The following is an 18,942-nucleotide window of genomic DNA, read 5'->3' on the forward strand; positions in this document are numbered from 1 at the left end:
TCCATTTTTATGATTTTTCATTTTTTAATTTTTTTTGAATTTTGATTTTTTAATTTTTTTGGAATTTTTCAATTTTTTCAAAAAGAAGAAGGAGTTCGTTTTTAATTATAGCATATTATCGTGGTATCTACTCTATACCCCCAAACCTAAACTAAACATTGTCCTCAATGTTTCAAAATATGGAAAGAATTAAAATGCAACATATGGAAAGGGACATGCTGAGTAGAGTAAAAGGAGAGAGAATACCCGATTTCGGCGAAAGCAGAATTAAAACTCCGTTATTCAAGGCAAAAATCCAACATATTTCAGCCGAGATCATATTGGATTAGCAAAATATATACAAAAGGAACAAAAGGGTTTTTAAAATTTTATCTACTGGATTATATACAAAAAATTCACCATACACTAACAATCTAAAGAGTTGAGGATCAACCCACAAGACAAAGTGTAGAGACAAAGGAAGATTCAAAACACTAAAATTGGACTTAAATGGGAATGAGAGTGAAAAACCGAATGAATTACCTCTAAACCTAAATTGTTCAACAGGTTTACTTTTAAGCACAAAATCTAACAATTTTAGGGGTTCAGGATTCAAAAGGTCTAACTCATAATGGACTGTTTTCGGGATGGGCAAACATGCAATTTCCAACTGTGGCTCTTTAAAAGTGTTATATTTTGAAGCAAAATAGTCCAAGAGGACTTGGGAAGCACACAGTTCCAATCCTAGATTAGGAATTTTCAGAAAAATTGGTTTGACAATATGGGTACAAACCAAATCTAGGTTGGGTGGAAGGCCATCAGATTGTGACTTAGGTAGGACGATAGGCACATCATTATCAATCAAATCAAAATCTCCTAACTCATCTACACATGTCACATCATGCTCACAATCATCAATCAGTTTAGCAAGTTCACACTCAGAATCATCAACAGATTTATTCTCGTGTATCGGCACATCAGGGGAAACATCACATGGAATACTAGAAGAAATATCATGCATTAAGGTCGGGGCAGAGAAGCCTAATGTATTTGAACCCAAAGGTTCCATAACATTTTTAGTATAGACATGTTCTTCTAACATAACATCATAATCATCATCATCATGATAGGTATTTTGCAATCTAGGATAATTTTCAAACCTAAGGTCGGAGCTATTACAAGAATAAAACTCTAATTCATGAGGGTGACTCATATCATGTGGTGTTGTTCCTGTTTCCCTAACGGATTCCCATTGATGGGTTTTTTCTGCAATCTCGGCTAAAAAATTCCATGCATCATCCACAGATTTATCAATAAACTCACCATTACACATAGACTCAACCATGGTTCGAGATTTAAAGTCTAGTCCCTCATATAGGATGACGACAAGTCTCCACTTCTCAATTCCATGGTGCGGACATTCCTCAACAAATCATTTAAACGTTCGAAATAGTGAAAAACAGTTTCCTCATCCATTGGACAAAACAATTGATACTTTCGAATAGCGATGGTCCTATGGTGTGGAAAAAATTTTTGGAAAAATTGATTAGTGAGTTGTTCCCAAGTGGTGATTGATGTGGTCTCAAACCGTAAAACCATGTTTTGGCCCTTTCCTTTAAAGAAAATGTAAACAACGCAATTTCAGAGAGTCTTCGGACAAATGATCAGGTTGCATAGTCCGACAAATTTGTTCAAACTCCTCTCACATGAGTATAGGGGTTCTCAGAATCGAACCCTCGAAATATAGGAAGTATTTGTATCATGCTTGCATTTATTTTAAAAGGGTTATTGGTTTGAGGTAAGACAATACATGATAATGGAATTTTATTGGATGATACATGTATCATGGAGAGCATGAGGTTGGTCCATTTTGAAATGACACAAAGCCCACTATTTGGTTTTTAAAGGGTTTTCAAAAATTTGGTTTTGATGGGTTTGGATTTTTGGGAAAAAATTTGGTTTGGTGGGATATAAAAGAAATTTGGTTTAAAATTGGGAGCAAAAGAATTTTTTTTTTTTTTTTTTTTTTTTTTTTTTTTTTTTTTTTTTTTTTAAAGTAAAAGTAAAATTTGGTTTTTGAATGGGAGCAAGCCCACTGTGCAAGCCTCTAAGGAAATGGAAGGAAGGCTGCGGCCCACAATCGGTTATCAGCTCAGCTGGGTTTAAACCCAGAGTCCAAAATACAAGTCCAATGGAAAATTTAAACAAGCCCACACAAAATAAATACAAGCCCACAAATTAAACAACAAGCCCACAAATAAATTATTACAAACCCAAAATAGAAAAATAAAAAGCCCAAAAAAATTGGGTTAATTATTACAAGCCCACAATTAAAAAAATTGGAAGCCCACAGGTTGGGTTCTCTCAATTGAATGGGTTTAGGCTTACCTTTTTAGCACAGCCCAGCTGCTCTGATATTGTTGCAAAAACCCAGTTGGGTTTTGGTTCTTTTCCTTGGTGGCGTCCCAGCAGAGGAAAAACAGGTTCAGAACAGCAGGTCCAACAGCAAATGAAGTGAAGCAGATGCAGATGCAAATGCTATGCAGTGAAATGCAAAAATAGCAAAGAAAAACACAGATAAAACACAACACCAATCCCCGGCAGCGGCGCCAAAAACTTGTTGGGCCAGGAGATGTATAAAATTGAGCGTAATGAAACGCGGGCCTACAGTAATACCGCAAGTGCACGGTCGTCAGTTGTAGCTCGTGCAAGTACGGGTCGATCCACAGAGATCGGGTGTGTTTCGGAAGTGTTTTAGCTAAATTGGGTTCCTAGTTTTGCTTTGGGCTTAGAAGCCCTTTGGAAGTGTTGGGCTTAATGTACTATTGGGTTTGAATGCCCTTTGAATGGATTGGGCTTAATGAGTTTGGGCTTTGGCTTGAAACAACTGGGCTTTGGTTAAGCCCACAGGTTGACTGAATTGGGCTTGGCTATTTGAACTAGGCCTTTGGTCTTAACTATGGAATGGGCCTTAGTGAACTGTGGCTAAGCCTTTAGGGAGGAGGCAGCAGTGGAGCTGCAGGGAGGCAGCTGCAGCAGCAACAGAAGGGCAACTGCAAGGGGGGCAACAGCAACAACAGCTGCAATGGAAGTGGTAGCAGTAGTAGCAACTGCACAACAGAAGAGCAGCTCAGGAGAAGCAAGAGCTGCACAGCAAAGTGGAAACAACAGCAGCTCTGCACAGGAGAAGCAGCAGCAGTGCTGCAGGGCAGCAGAAGAAGAGATGCACAGCAGTGCAGCAGCAACAGCAGGATGTACCAGAAATGGCAAGAAAACAGCAACAAAAGCAATACAAGGCCAAAAACAATGGAACAAAGTAAAGGAATGACAAACATCAACAGATCATTGAACAAAAGTAAAACACAACAAGACTGAACCAAGGCCTAAGGCCAAGGGCAGAGATATGAAGATAACAGTAAATGAAGAAAGAAAATAAGTGAAGTGAATATGAAAACAGTGAGAACAAGAGGATGATCACTAAGATTTTGAATCCACTACCAGCCTAAGGAACATTCTAATCACAGCTAAGGTAATTACCTAAGTACTAATTGTCTGTTTAGAGCACAACTAGTCAGAGGGTTCATAATAGCATTTTAAGCATGAGCTGTACATGATACACAAGGGAATTCTAACTACAATGCATACATGATATGCACTGTGAAAGCAGGATGTTTGACATGTGTTGATTAGGAAACTTCCTTATGGTTTATATGATTTCATCTAATCTTAGCAATTGACTTAGAGCATGATAGGCAGGAACATGATAGAATAGATAGATGCACAACATCACAGGAACAAACATCATACACATAACACAACAAGGTATTGCACTGACATAAACACAACAGGAACACAACATGAACAAATTTTCATTAACAGAACTTGGTTCTGGATACACTGGCTAATCCAGGCATTAACACTAACAGTGAACAAGGAAAAAATATGCAAATGGTTAAAATTAAAATTGGAATTAAATTAACCTAACCCAAATTGGGTGGAAACTTGGCTAGTCCAAGCACACGTTTTAACATCTCATACACAGTTCTATTTATACCCAAATTAGCAAATTAGGGTTCACACACATTTTCCCCAAATCAGAAAATTAGGGCAATTTTAAATTACCTAAAATTTGCTTACATTCTCCCAAAATTGGCTCGACCCATGCTTTGTACTGGCTTTACGCTGCTCGAAATCCCCTATTCTTCGTCTTCTTTGCACTGCAACCCTATCTTGGAGCGAAACCCTAAGCCTGCCTCTCTTAATCTTAGCACCTATGTGAGAAGACGCTACGAGGGAGAGAGATAGACTAGGGGGTTCGATAGGTCTCTTGGTCGGCTGGTTGTGGTGGTGGTGGAGCTCGAGGTCTGGTGGTGGCAGTGGAGTTGCAGGCGATGGTGGTTCTGGAAATGGTCGGGTGGAGAAGATGAGTTCGATGTTTTGGGAAGGAGGGAGTGTTTGGGTGGTAGTATAGGGTTTGGTGCTAGGGTGTGAAGCGGGATCATCTGGTTCGATGTTTGGCGAGCTGAGCTGCTGGATATGGAGATGGTAGGTAGATCGGACGGCTAAGAGAGAAGCAGTTTGTAGCGACCGTTGGATGTGTAACACAACGAAGTCAACGGTGCTAGATTGAGTTAGGTGTTGTAGTGTTAGGCGGAATCATCGGGAGTTGATGCACAGGCATAGGAGCGACCGTTGGATTCAACTACCATCTAATCTGAAGGATTGGAATTTCAGCACTGTGGTGCTCGGCAGAAACATCAGATTTTGATGCTCTATGAAGGAGTGACCGTCGGATGCTCCTGAGAACTGATCTGATGGCTGAGAACGGAGGCGCTTCTTTGCGGTTTCCTTGCGTAATTTCTCCCGGCTTTTCACTACTTTTCTGCTCTTTTCGCTCCACGTCTCATCCGAACTTTATTTATTACCTAAAAATGCAAAATTAATTAATAAAAATATTTATTCTTGAAAACAATGAAAATACAGAATATGGGATAAAATGTAGAATTAATGCGCAAAAGATGAGTTAAATGCCAACAAAAAGGGATAAATATATACAATATTTGGCACTCATCAAGTAGCTAAAGAGAGCATCGCCAAGCTGTTTATGGTTCATTGAGCCTAAATTCCTCGTAACTGCAACTTGCTCTCTGTCCATGAACTCTTTTTTAATCAAGCTTAGAAACAAGTCATCGGTTCTAAAATTTGGAGAAACATAAATCCATGCCCAACAATCAAATGTTTGCTTCACCATTGCGTCATTGTAGAATTTATAAGATTTATCAGTCCCTTGATAAATTTGTTCAAGTATACATATTTACAAAAAGAAAGATAATATCAATCACTACCATTACTCAATGATCTAAACATGGAAAGAAGATTAGTACATGCAATCTAAACATAGAAGGAAGATTAGTACATGCAAGATAATACGTGATTGATGTCATGCAAAGAAGAATATGGAAAGAAGATCAATGCATGCAGAGAAGATTATATGTGATTAAGAATACGTTGTAATTATATTTAATTCCTTTGATATATTTATAGTATTAGGATCTTTACTCTTGTTATGTAACAACAATCAGTATATATACATAATAAAATCATCAACCTTCACACTGTTGTGTGAGAAACCAAAACCTGTGTTACCCAATTTTCTTTATGGTAATCTAGAGCTTGGTTAATTATTTTTTTTCCCCTACAACATCATCATCATGACTAACGGAGGCGATCAATCTTCCCCTTCGACTGTCATTCCAGAGAAGGATATTGGTTTATCTCCTACCAGTCCCTATTATGTGCATCCTTCTGATAATCCCACATCAGTCATTTATTCTCCCTTGCTCACAAGTGAAAACCACTGCACCTGGAGTCGAGGTATAATAAAGGCACTAAGTGCAAAAGGCAAACTAGGATACATTGATGGAACGGTAAAAAAGCCAACTAATGCATCAGATCTCGCTCACTGGACGAGATGTGATGACTTAGTAGGTAGTTGGATCTCTAATTCCGTGGATCCAGAAATCCGTTCAAGTACTCAGAACTTCCCCTCGGCATATGAACAATGGTTAGAAATCAAATCTCGTTTTTCTCATCATAATGTGTCAAAGTTATATGCTATCAAACAATCTATTGCTTTGTTGAAACAAGAGAATCTGAGTGTTGTTATGTATTATACCCGGCTCAAATCACTCTGGGATCAATTAGATGCTTTTCGACCCATTGAACCTTGTATATTCGGAGCAGGTAAGAACTATATGAGTCATCACAGTCAGGATCGCTCCATGGAGTTTTTGCAGGGTTTACATGATAGGTTTTCAGCCCTGCGTAGTCAAATACTTCTTATGGAACCCATGCCAACACCTGCGAAGATATATAACCATGTCAGGCAGGAAGAAGAACAGCAAGGACTCAATTCTTCTTTCATTTCTTCTGTGGACTCTGCTGCCCTGAATGTCTCTCGCATCTTCGATCCTCGTCAGTCAAGGCCTTTTCAAAATCCTGGAAACAACAAACGACAGCGGCCCTTCTGTGACCACTGTAACAAACACGGTCACACTAAGCAGACCTGTTGGAAGCTTAACGGGTACCCAAAAGACTTTCCCAAGACAGGGGATTCAGAACCTTCTGTGGTCGCTGCTATCACTCAAACCCCGGCTGTTGCACCAGCTATAAGCGCTGCCGAGTATGCACGCCTGTTATCTCTACTTGAAGATGATAATGATCGCACTGATGTAGCACCATATGCTCATTTTGATGGTATGTCTCTTTCCTGTTCTAATGATATTTGGATTATTGACAGTGGGACAACCCATCATATTTGTTCTTCCTTGTCTCTTTTTTCTTCTCATCTTGTGGTTAATAAACCACTCACTGTTCAGCTACCAGATGGTACACATACATCCGTGACACACATCGGCACTGTGAATTTATCTCCTCATCTTCAATTGCTAAATTTTTTTCATATTCCGAGTTTTAAGTTCAACTTAATCTCCGTTAGCAAACTAACCAGCACATCTAATTACTATGTTCAGTTCTCACACGAATCTTGTGTGTTTCAGGATCGTCAAACCAACAAAGTGATTGGATGGAGTAAGCATGTGGCACGCCTATATCACTTTTGTTTTCAACCATTTTCTTTATCATTAGCTGCAAATAAGCCTGTTGATACATGGCATTGTCGTCTAGGACATCCGAGTGTGGATTGCTTTAAGTTTTTATCTCGTAATTTCCCTTTCATTAGTTCTTCATGTAGTCATGGTTGCGATGTGTGCCCTCGGGCTAAACAGACTCGTCTCAAGTTTAATAAAAGTATTTCTTTGTCTAAACATCCATTCCAATTGATTCATGCTGACATATGGGGACCGTTCTCAACTCCCTCTCTGACTGGTGCTAAATATTTTTTGACAATTGTGGATGATTATTCGCGCTGCACTTGGGTATTTTTGATGAAATCCAAGTCAGAAACTTTAAAATATATTCATTATTTTTTCAACTTTGTTGTCAAACAGTTTGGTCGAAAGATCTCTACCATTTCATCTGGTATCAATTCGTTGATTATCCCTCAACTCCAGACTTTCCGGTCTGATAATGGATCCGAGTTCAAATCCAATGAACTACAATCATGGTTTCACCAACAAGGAATCTTACATCAAACTAATTGTGTGTATACTCCGCAACAAAATGGCATTGTTGAAAGGAAACACCGCCATTTGCTCAATGTAGCTAGAGCATTGCGTTTTCAGGCTAATCTTCCACTTCGTTTTTGGGGTGAATGTGTACTTGTTGCTACTTATATTATCAACAAGTTACCAACTCCTGTGTTGTCTCATAAGACTCCACATGAAATGCTCCTGCATAAACAGCCAGATTATTCATCCTTGCGTGTAATTGGCTGTCTTTGTTTTGCAAGAAACACTCGAATTTCTCACAAATTCGATCAACGTGCCAAGCCTGGCATCTTCATTGGTTATCCTTATGGTCAAAAGGGATACTCTATTTATGATCTAGAATCAAAATCCATATACACGTCCAGAGACGTTGTATTTCATGAGAATACTTTTCCTTTTCATGATGTTGTGAACAAACTCAATCCCACCTTTTCTGTACCTGTTCAACAATCTGAGTACATTGATTTCGATCCAATTTTTTCATCTCCATCTTCGCCTGTATTCTCCCCTGACAGTTCACGTCTGTCAGTTCCCAGACCTACCAATCCTGAAACTCAGGATTTCTCTCATTCTGGGATTCCACCTCATCCAATCTCTACGGACCCAAGGAGTCAGGATCTCCAAGTGGTTCTTCCACTCTGGACCCCTCCACTACATCATCAGCTCCACGTGTTTTTCCTAACTCTGACGAGTTTTCTAAACAAAGTTCAACAGACACTTCCGTCACACCAGTTGTGGTATCTCATGCACCATCATCATTACGTATTGATTCTTCACGTACTGTAATCTCGTCTCATCCTTCTGAGACTTCAAACTCTTCTGTGCTGCCAACACCAGTTGTGAATCCTAGGCCAATTCGTTCCAGGAATCCGCCTGGATACTTGAAGGACTATCATTGTGATGCAACAAGCTGTCCCTCTACATCAGTCCACCCCATGACTGATTATCTATCATTTGATACTTTCAATCCAACTCATAAAGCTTTTTTGGCTATTGTTGTCCTCACAGCTGAACCAAAATTCTTTTCCCAAGCCATTCAATGTTCTAAATGACGCGTAGCTATGGCCAAAGAAATCCTTGCTTTACAAGCAAATAATACTTGGGTTGAGGTTGATTTACCACCTGGTAAGACGGAAATTAGATGCAAGTGGGTCTTCAAAATCAAGTTTAATTCTGATGGCACCATTGAACGTTACAAGGCTCTACTTGTTGCAAAGGGTTACACTCAACAAGAAGGTATTGATTATTATGATACTTTTTCACCTGTCGCTAAGCTTGTCATTGTTCGTGTTTTATTGTCAATTGCAGCAATCAAAGGTTGGTCTCTCCATCAGTTGGATGTCAACAATGCATTTCTTCAAGGCGATTTGGATGAAGAAATTTACATGAAAATACCTCCTGGTTTAGCTCGCAAAGGTGAGTCTAAAGTTTTTCGCCTTAATAAATCTCTCTATGGCCTTAAACAAGCCTCTAGGCAATGGTTTGCCAAAATTTCTTCGATTTTGTTAGCTGGAGGCTTTACAAAATCTCTATGTGATAATTATCTCTTCACATATCATCGGGGTTCTACCTCTATTTTCGTTCTTGTCTATGTTGACGATATCATCATCACTGGCACAGATGATAACTTCATTTGTTCTCTTAAATCACGTCTTGCCTCTCATTTTTCCATTAAGGATCTAGGTCGCTTACAATATTTCTTAGGAATTGAAGTCTCTCGATCTCCTAAAGGTATTTTTCTCTGTCAAAGAAAATATGTCCTAGATATTCTAAAAGACTCAGGTCTCACTGGAGCTCGTGTTTCATCTTTTTCCATGGACACGCATATTAAATTGCTCCCTACAGATGGAAAAGCTTTAACTGATCCAAGCTCTTTTCGTCGTCTAATTGGTCGCCTTTTATATCTCACTGTCACTCGTCCTGATATTACATACGCGGTCAATTACTTAAGTCAATTTATGCAGCATCCACGTACAACTCATCTTGATGCTGCTCACCGTGTCCTTCGTTATCTCAAAGGTACAATTGGACATGGTATGTTTCTCTCTTCTTCCAGTGTACTCTCATTACATGGATACACTGATTCGGATTGGGCAGGATGTCCAATTACTAGACGATCTACTACAGGCTATTTTGTTTCCATAGGTTCTAGTCCTATTTCATGGAAATCAAAGAAACAACCCACTGTTGCTCGCTCTTCCGCTGAAGCTGAATATCGTGCCATGGCTAATCTTACGGCTGAACTTCAATGGTTACGTTATCTTTTCAAGGACTTGCATATTCCTTGTCCTTTACCTATCACCATCTCCTGTGATAATCAAGCTGCAATTCACATTGCCCAAAATCCTGTTTTCCACGAACGTACGAAACACATAGAAATTGATTGTTACTTTGTTCGTGAGAAGTTACTGAACGGGTTGATTTTGCCAAAATATCTCCCATCTTCTGATCAACTCGCTGACGTTTTCACCAAGCCACTAGGAGCACAACAATTTGGGCGGCTGGTTGGCAAGTTGGGCGTCCATTCAGGCTCTCCCGCTCCAACTTGAGGGGGGGTATTAGATTTATCAGTCCCTTGATAAATTTGTTCACGTATACATATTTACAGAAAGAAAGATAATATCAATCACTACCATTACTCAATGATCTAAACATGGAAAGAAGATTAGTACATGCAATCTAAACATAGAAAGAAGATTAGTACATGCAAGATAATACGTGATTGATGTCATGCAAAGAAGAATATGGAAAGAAGATCAATGCATGCAGAGAAGATTATATGTGATTAAGAATACGTTGTAATTATATTTAATCCCTTTGATATATTTATAGTATTAGGATCTTTACTCTTGTTATGTAACAACAATCAGTATATATACATAATAAAATCATCAACCTTTACACTGTTGTGTGAGAAACCAAAACCTGTATTACCCAATTTTCTTTAGACTTCAGTAGCAAGAGTTGTCTTTCCAAGACCACCCATTCCAACAATTGAGATGATTGTTCGCCGTGGTTCCTCCTCTGACAACCACAAGAGCAGCTTCTTTCTGTTTTCATCCATACCCACAATCTCATCTTCCTTGACAAACAGAGCCGTTTCACCCGGACTTCGCCGTCCATTGACCTCATTTGGGATTTTTCTGTCGTCTATCTTATCAAAACCATACCGCTTGCTTCTCTCCGCTATCTCATGAACCTTAGTCTTGATGTTCTGTAACTTCGAAGCAATTCGATGACGAGTGATTACAATCTTAAGAAGGTTAACTGTATGGTGTATAATTCCATTGATCCCAGTACCTCGTCTTCGCCATTTATCCTCATGATGCATGAATTCATCAATAATATCCTCGACATCATGAGCTACCTCACTTACTTGTCTCACCCAACTGCCAACTCCGTCATTAGTCTCTTTTCTTCTGTCTGCATCTTTCAAAAAAGCTCTCATACTCTCAAACTCTTCCTTAATATCTTCTACTTCATCTTTCACATCTCCTAAAACTGATGCTTTTTGAAATATTAGAGTGGTTAGTTTATCAAGCAAGAAATTTACAGCACCATCTGCCATGTTTTGATCTTTTTAGAGGAAATAAGACTCTTTTTAGTTCATAGAGATGGAGTTGCATAGACTAGACATGATTCAAATGAGCTAGTCGATTTGTTTGACTTCTGAATCCTCATAATTCACTTCCTAGTGCATTCGTGTTTTAATTTTGACTTCTGAAACCTTGAACGAGTCCGTCTTTGTGTTTGTTTTTAGCAGGAAAGCTCCAATGAAATTTCATTACGCCAGGCGTTGACCCACCACTGTGCTGCACATTTCAGCATATGCTTTCAGACTGTCCTGCGGACATGAGTAGTCGTAGTAAGTGACGGTTAAAAGTGTTAGCTCACGCTTAATGACAGTTTAATATCAAGGGAAAACATAGTGACCCTTTTCAGCAGGTAAAGACATGACAAGCTCTTCATGACCATTGCCACCATTGGGTTTTTTGAATAACTTGCTTCCGCTACACATTGATGGTGTAGCGGTCAGCATCTACTAAATGGTGCCTAATTGCATCTGCCGCAGATTTTGTTGACAAGATTAACAGGTTATAGAACCAAAAGACTGACGAACAACAAAAAAAGAAACAGAGGCGCAAAAGATTGATGGAGTATATCATTGAGATGTGCCCATTCAAGTTTCAACTACAGGAGATGTTTAAAGATTACATGATTAAGTTGTTAGGGCAACACATGATTAACTTTCTGAGCATCCCTCCCCCGCCTTCCCCTTCTTACTATATTCACAGTTGGGAAGACCAAGTGCAGTAGCATACAAAATTCACTTGGTCACTTGCATATACGCTTGGGCCTTAAGTTAATGACTGTAACCACTGTACAAAAATACAAAATACCCTCTCTGTGATTAGCTTAATAGACGACCTAACAAAGAACTTCCTACCACTAATAAGTTAGGGGAAGATATTTTAGTTAAAATCACTTCAATCGCTTTGGAGATGCTTCATTTCCATCTGTTCTCTCGTTGAGCCTTTTCACAATATTTTGATATGTCTGGCGGACGAAACCATTCTCTTTGGAGGGGCTTACAACAGGACTACACCTGTGTCTAACAACGTTGGTGACAATGGCATAGGTTGTGATCTCGCTTTTTGAAGACAAAAGGCTCTTTCTCTCAACAATTTCACACTGCCCACGACTAGGATCATTAAGTGCACTATCTCTAAGCTTCTGTACCACACCATCTGTGTCATCGTCGATGCTGCCCTTCGGAGCCTGCAAATTTCACATTATATACTTGGGAAGGACTTTGCTCTCAAAATTCTGATTTCAAGGTATGTTCCACGACAATTAACACGCTCCATAAACTAGCACATAATAATTATCAAGCAAGTAAAAACACAAAAATAACAGCTACATAAGCTCTATCTTCTTACCTCGAAGTTGAGTGGGAAATCAATGCTAGTGCAAGAACAGCTACACCCGTCACCAAAGTTCAGCTTCACCAACATCTGAAGCGGTCTTGACAACATCTGCCTGTTATAAGAGCATCAGAAGGTGAAAAAATGTATACGAGGAATACATCTGCAACAGTATCGTACCTAGATATCACAAATTTGAAGTGGACAAAGCCAGCAAATCTAAGGATCAAGTACAAATGATCTTCTAGAACACGGGCAAAAGAACTTTATTCAATGTGACCATAAAATTGACATGGCTAAAGCATCAAGTTCAAAAAAAAAAAGCGGCAAGGAAGACTAGGATCAGAATTGTTCAGCATCAGATCAAATTCAACCACCATTTGGGAATGCAAAATGGTGAAACACATAGAGATGCCAAAATCAAATTCAATATTAGTACACATATAGATATTGTATATAAATTTCTTATGCACGATGTATGTACCTTGTTAGGTGAAATGGCGGCTTAGTTAAAATGGCACCCTTCAGTAGTGTGCTTTCTGGAAAAAGAACCTAGTTCGCAGATGTAGAAGGATTAGCTTCAGTTCAACATACATGGTGCTAACAAGGAAATAAGAACTGATACCATAAAAAAATAGATAATTCGTAACTTGATCTTACTATTAAGACATGGATCAGAATTAAACTAAAGAAAAAATCATTTGCTGCGAAGCTAACCCACAAATAAATGGCAAATTCTTTCACATTTGTGTGTAAAAAAATAGCACTTCAAGTAGCAGTCAGCCTTTTAAGAGAACTCCCAAAAGAAAAAATACTATCATAGACAAGAAGCCATTTTTACAATGTTGATATACTGAAAGAACTGCAAAAGAACATATTGCCATTAAAAACTAGGACTCTAACTTGAGAGCAGCTTAATGGGACTTACCTCAACTGATCTCACGAAAGGTAATGGAGCTCTTGATCCATGCACACTACCTACACTTAGAGCCCATCTCACATATCTTTGATCTGCAAAGCAAATTAAATGGTAAATTAAGAGGATCCCACAATAAAGTAGAGACAGCCATGAACATATGAACCAACATTTAACATCCAGGAAATATGTATAAACCTCAGAGTGCATATCCATCTACGCATTAGATAAGAAAAGTACATAGCTGGACGTACTTACCATTATCTTTAGAGATCAGTCGCTTAAAACAAATCTGCAAAAAGTCAATCCGCACATACGGAGGAATTCGCATATTCAGCAACTGCATAACACCTGCTAAAACCTGCACTTTTTCGATATTAAGTTAATGATGAATACCTTGAGCAAGTGTGCATAACTATTAAAAAAAAATAAAAAAAAATGCTAAGTTTATAAAATGGGTCAATTTGAGATGGTCGCCAAATAATTCAATAAAAATAGTAAAATATACAAAATCCATGCATAGATATGATATATCTTTAGAAAATTTAATGCAAAATGTTAGGGAGGATGTACCTTATCAACAAGCCCATGAATGACCAAACCTGCTTTCTTGTCCTTCGGAGTGGCCTGCAAAATTTACAGTCAGTATTGTATTTGATCATGAAAAATAGAAAGAACAATCTTTAAATGAGGATACGAACTATGGTAATCGGAAGCACCTGAAGATTCACAATTACAACTTTTCCTCCACCACGAATACATCTTAGAGGCAAATTGCATGCAGGAGTTACCTGCAAACTGCATATATGAAAATCCAGAACTTATCGTCACCTATGCATGCTTACACACAGTTAAACAAGCCAAATACCAAGATCTCATATATATAAGCAGTTACGTATGATGTTTAGATTCTGCAGTTACCTGGTTCCTAAACATAAAACAACATCAGCCATCCTGCAGTGCTTATCCGCTAGATTCACTTCCTTGGGAGGTAAAGCATCCTACAAGACAAAAATCACAAGCACAACTATGAAAAGAATAGAATTTCAAATTGAAATATGATTTATTTGATAATAAGCGAAATCTGATTCTTTCTAGAACATTGACAACTTCTGAGAGACCTCATCAGGAAAAACAAATTGCCTGACAGTGAGACCTGGAAGTAGGGAAGATTTTAATTTTCATCAGAAAAAATAAAATAAAAAATGACCTACATCCCAATCAAGTACTGTGTCCTTGAGTCTTGCTTTACAGTTTTCATTGGAACAACGTCGTGGCGTCTCCTTTATTCCGATGGTCTCCACCTCAAAATCCCTCACATACCTTGATCATTTAAAAGAATTATATTTTTAGAATACGAGACAGGTACATCTATAAAACACACACTTCTGATCAGGATTACGCCACTTCTGAAAATAATAAGATAGAGGCTCCAGTAAAACATCAACACTTACTCCCTTCCACAAGAAGGGAAAAGCTCCCTAAAGGAATTCCCATGCAATTCAGAAAGTTTGTCCCTAGGTATTCCGGAACTGAGATGGAGGCTATCCACATTCTGACAAGAGTAAGTGTTACCAAAAAAATTAGAAACTTGAGAAGCTGAACATGCAAAATTCAGGTAAATTCATCTGTGGAGAAAGGAAGCCCGGAACTACATAACAAATGTTACTGGTTAATTGTCTTAAGTGCAATTAATCCACCAGGTCCTTATACGCAATAACTCTATGGAATTGCTAAGAAGAAATAACATAGATAAGACATTGTGGCAACACCTGGCTAATAAGAAACTTCAAAATTCCAGCTTTCTCGAGCTCAACCAAAGCCATGTGGGTAAAACTTGGTGTTGCCCGATCAAATGGTAAGGACGCTTCAGGGATAATTTTGCCATCACGCTGCAATTCAAAAAGAATGAACAATCAAACATCTATAGACACTTAAATTCACAGGTTGTAGAGCAAATTTGGAGGTGCAATAAAAAAAATCATAGTGAACGATGCCCCAAGTCCCTCTGATAGCAGGAGAATCACCCAACAAAGGAAAAGTTGTAAGAACTTTTCTATCTTTGTGAGCAATGTAATACAAATAGTGTAATCTTAATGCAAAGGCAGAAGTACATCATATATGTATATTATATATATACATGGCTTAACAGGCAGAAACTTATACGTAGATTGGAAAATTATTTCATAAGCTTATGTATCACCTGAAGTGTCCAAACTCCCTTGGGCCCTCGAAAATCAGGTATACCACAGGACGTTGATATTCCTGCGCCTGTAAATGCAACTAGATGCTTACTCTGCAGGCAAATACAAAGACAGTTTGATGTTTTTAAGTATCAAATCCAGATACTATTCTCTTAACTTCACTAAACCATAAGATAACAACTGAAATTTCTGATGTACTTACATGTTTTATAATCGTAGCTAGCTCTTCAATCTGGAAAATGAACCATCACACAAATCCGGAGTTAGAAAATATGTACAAAAGGTCTTGCAAGTTTTTACATTGGGAAACTTCATGTTAAATACTAAGATCACAGAATCAAAACAAAATCATCTCAGATATCAAAACGCTTTGCATGTTTAGTTCCCATTCAAAAAACCATGTTTTTCTTCCACTACATCATCTCTATTCTTTCCTTTAACACTCCGATCTCAACCCACACAACGAAATTTTAAACATCATATATTAAGCCATGAACAACTAAGTTATACTAAAATTTTCACAAAAGTAGTACTTTTCCATTCTGCCGTTTCAATCAAATAAAAACCCATTAAAGAAAAAAAAATTGAGATCAGATAAACAGTACTGAGATACTATACCTAGTACTTAAAAGGGCTTCTTCTTATCACTTATCAGCTTAAAACATCACAAAATTTACTACAAATTTTGAACTAGATTAAAAATGCAAAATAAACCCATTAATAGAAACATAAAGAAAATAAATAAATGAATAAACAAACCCACTTTTTCTTGCAAAGTTTGTGGTGAATCAAAACTTTCAGTCATTCCAACAGTTCCAGTATCTTCTTTGTAAGAGAGCTTTTCTGCATAACCCAAAGACATGTTTAAATTTGTTTTTGTTCAAGTGAATACCCACTAAGTTCGTTTTTTTCTCTCAATGAATCTCTGTTTTCTAGGGTTTATTTCACAGGAAGAGAAAAGAGAAGAAGAAGGCATTGTGATGATGGATGGGTTTGTTTCTTGTTCACAGTTGTTTTCTCCTTTTAACTTTGTTGAGAGTATTTCCTGTCACATTTATGGGAAGGTCTCAAAAGCAAACAATGCCGATCCTTCCTCTTCCCCCCGACATAACAGGAAAGGATTTTCTTTTCTTTCCTTCTCTCAGAATGGCGGAAATACCCTTTGCGTAACAACAATGACAGATGGCAAATAGAAATTGTAAAAATGTAATTATGATTTTCCCATTCACGACCTGTCATACAATTTTTTCAAAATTTCTTTTTTTGTAAGGAACAGAAAATACCTCTGTAGATTATGTTGTCCATTAATTGGGGTGTACTAATGGGTGAAGTTACAGAACTACCCTTTCTCATAATAATTCTTATTATCCTAATAGTTTTTTCAACTCATTTTCATTTCATCTTCTCCTCTTCCCTCTTCTCCTCTACCATGTCGGCTTCTCCACCACATCTCCATCAAAAACTCGTCGATTAATTCGTTCTAATCGTCGATTCGAAAATTCAATTGTCGATTAATCTTCAAACATGAAGCGGTTGAAGGCTACTCGTATGAAACAAACACATAGAAAACCTAATCGAGATAAACCTAGAATTGGAAACTTAGTTCAATACAAACGGAATACAAAATCCGTTCCAAAAAAAGAGATCACTGACGCCGCTAAAACCGAAGAAATTGTGCGATTGAGGAAGTAAGGGCCTAGTTAAACTCACTCTGGTACTTCAATTTTATGTTTGCATGTCAAATTAAGGCAGGAAAATCGAATTTGTAAATGTGCAGTTGCGACGCCGGCAAGGTGTTTGTTTCACGACCTTGCCGACTTTTCATGTTTTGATGTAGTCGTTGTCTTCCTAGGTTGAATACCATGCCGTCTTTTCATATCTGGAAATGCCGTTTACAGGGTCGGCACGATATTCAACCTCAATACCATGCCGACTAAATATGTTTTTAATAGTCGTTGGTTTTGAAATTTATACCATGCCGACTAATGCTTTGAAAATGTTTGTATTTCCTGAGTCCATAAAGTTATAAAGTCGGCATGCTATTTGAATACCACCCTATCGGCTATATATTAGTCGTCATTGTATGGATTATAGACCCCGCCGACCAATTATGTGGAAAATCATTTGTATTTCCTGTGTTCTGTTTTGTTATAAGCCGGTATGGTATTTGAATACGACCCTGCCGGCTATTGTTTAGTCATCATAGATTATAGTTATCGACCCTGCCGACTATTTGATTTCTTCGTCGTTGTTCTTGTTTAAGATGCAAAAGTTCAAGCAAGGAAAGAAGAAAGTTGTTACTCCTCCTTCAAAACCTCCTCGTATTGGTGACAAACTCTTTACTGCAACACATCGAGAGGCATTCATTGAGCCGGGAACACTCAAGATCCGTGAACGGAATGATTCTCAACCACCATCGGAACCAAGAGATTCAGATGAAGACCCATCAATTCCATATGGTAGAAGAGGCAATAATGATGTTGAAAGAACTCTGGCTGCTGGAGGAGATAACGATGATGATGATGATTAAGACATGCCACCTGTTGGAGGAGATAAAGATGATGGTGATAACAATGATGGACATAAAGATAATGATGAACAAGGTGAAATTGTTGAAGAGGATAAAGAATAGGAAGAAGAAGAAGGTGGAGAAGAAACAGGTAATGACCAACAAACTCAAGCTGCAACTGCAACTGATACCGAAAGACCGAAGAGGGTTGTCACTAAACTAGTTGCTTCCCACACACCTTCCTGTCACTTGAAGAAGCAAGTGAAACCGGGTTAGCCTCCACTAGGGACCCCAGAAGATGGTGGACATGTGTTTTTTTGGATACAAAGACTCATGGGCATGTGAAATCCATAATACTATCGTAAATAATCCCAATCCAACTTTGTTTTTATTTAAGTGTATCTATCTTAAATTTCCTTCAAATGTTTGTATTTCTTTTAATTTAATATTTTTGGTACTGAGGATCACAGGCATGCCATCCGTCTCACGATGTGCCAAGCTTCAAACACTATGATGAAGAAATAGCCACTTCATTGGGAATGTGACGAGGTGAAAGCGATTGTCAAGAATTCCGGGTTGTGGTCTGCGGTGAAGAGTTCAGTTGTTCGGTATGACAAAGTTACTGTATCTACATTCTATAAGAGGTTCTACGGAGAGACTGATACAATGTTATTACCATTCAGTGGAATGACGGTAACTCCCGATGATGCTTATCAAATTCTAGGCCTCGAGGTTGAGGGAA

At 38.2% G+C, this 18,942-nt stretch overlaps 2 protein-coding genes across 2 annotated transcripts; both read right to left on the reverse strand.

Moving 5' to 3' along the window:
* Positions 1-5,539: 5,539 nt before the first annotated feature.
* LOC113302062 (disease resistance protein RPH8A-like) lies at positions 5,540-11,426 on the reverse strand. Its single transcript, XM_026550910.1, has 2 exons — positions 10,543-11,426; positions 5,540-5,587 (listed from the first exon to the last, which is right to left on the reverse strand). Exon 1 carries the CDS (start codon positions 11,212-11,214, stop codon positions 10,591-10,593), a length of 624 nt encoding a protein of 207 aa, XP_026406695.1. The 5' UTR covers positions 11,215-11,426; the 3' UTR covers positions 5,540-5,587; positions 10,543-10,590.
* A 358-nt stretch (positions 11,427-11,784) lies between these two features.
* Positions 11,785-16,782, reverse strand: LOC113302054 (NAD-dependent protein deacetylase SRT1-like). Its single transcript, XM_026550898.1, has 14 exons — positions 16,455-16,782; positions 15,894-15,923; positions 15,691-15,783; positions 15,260-15,379; positions 14,942-15,042; positions 14,702-14,810; positions 14,409-14,488; positions 14,207-14,285; positions 14,061-14,114; positions 13,746-13,848; positions 13,500-13,582; positions 13,056-13,123; positions 12,587-12,686; positions 11,785-12,425 (listed from the first exon to the last, which is right to left on the reverse strand). Exons 1-14 carry the CDS (start codon positions 16,551-16,553, stop codon positions 12,129-12,131), a joined length of 1,416 nt encoding a protein of 471 aa, XP_026406683.1. The 5' UTR covers positions 16,554-16,782; the 3' UTR covers positions 11,785-12,128.
* Positions 16,783-18,942: the final 2,160 nt, after the last annotated feature.

This window comes from Papaver somniferum, chromosome 1 (genome assembly GCF_003573695.1).
Source record: "Papaver somniferum cultivar HN1 chromosome 1, ASM357369v1, whole genome shotgun sequence".
Taxonomy (NCBI): domain Eukaryota; kingdom Viridiplantae; phylum Streptophyta; class Magnoliopsida; order Ranunculales; family Papaveraceae; genus Papaver; species Papaver somniferum.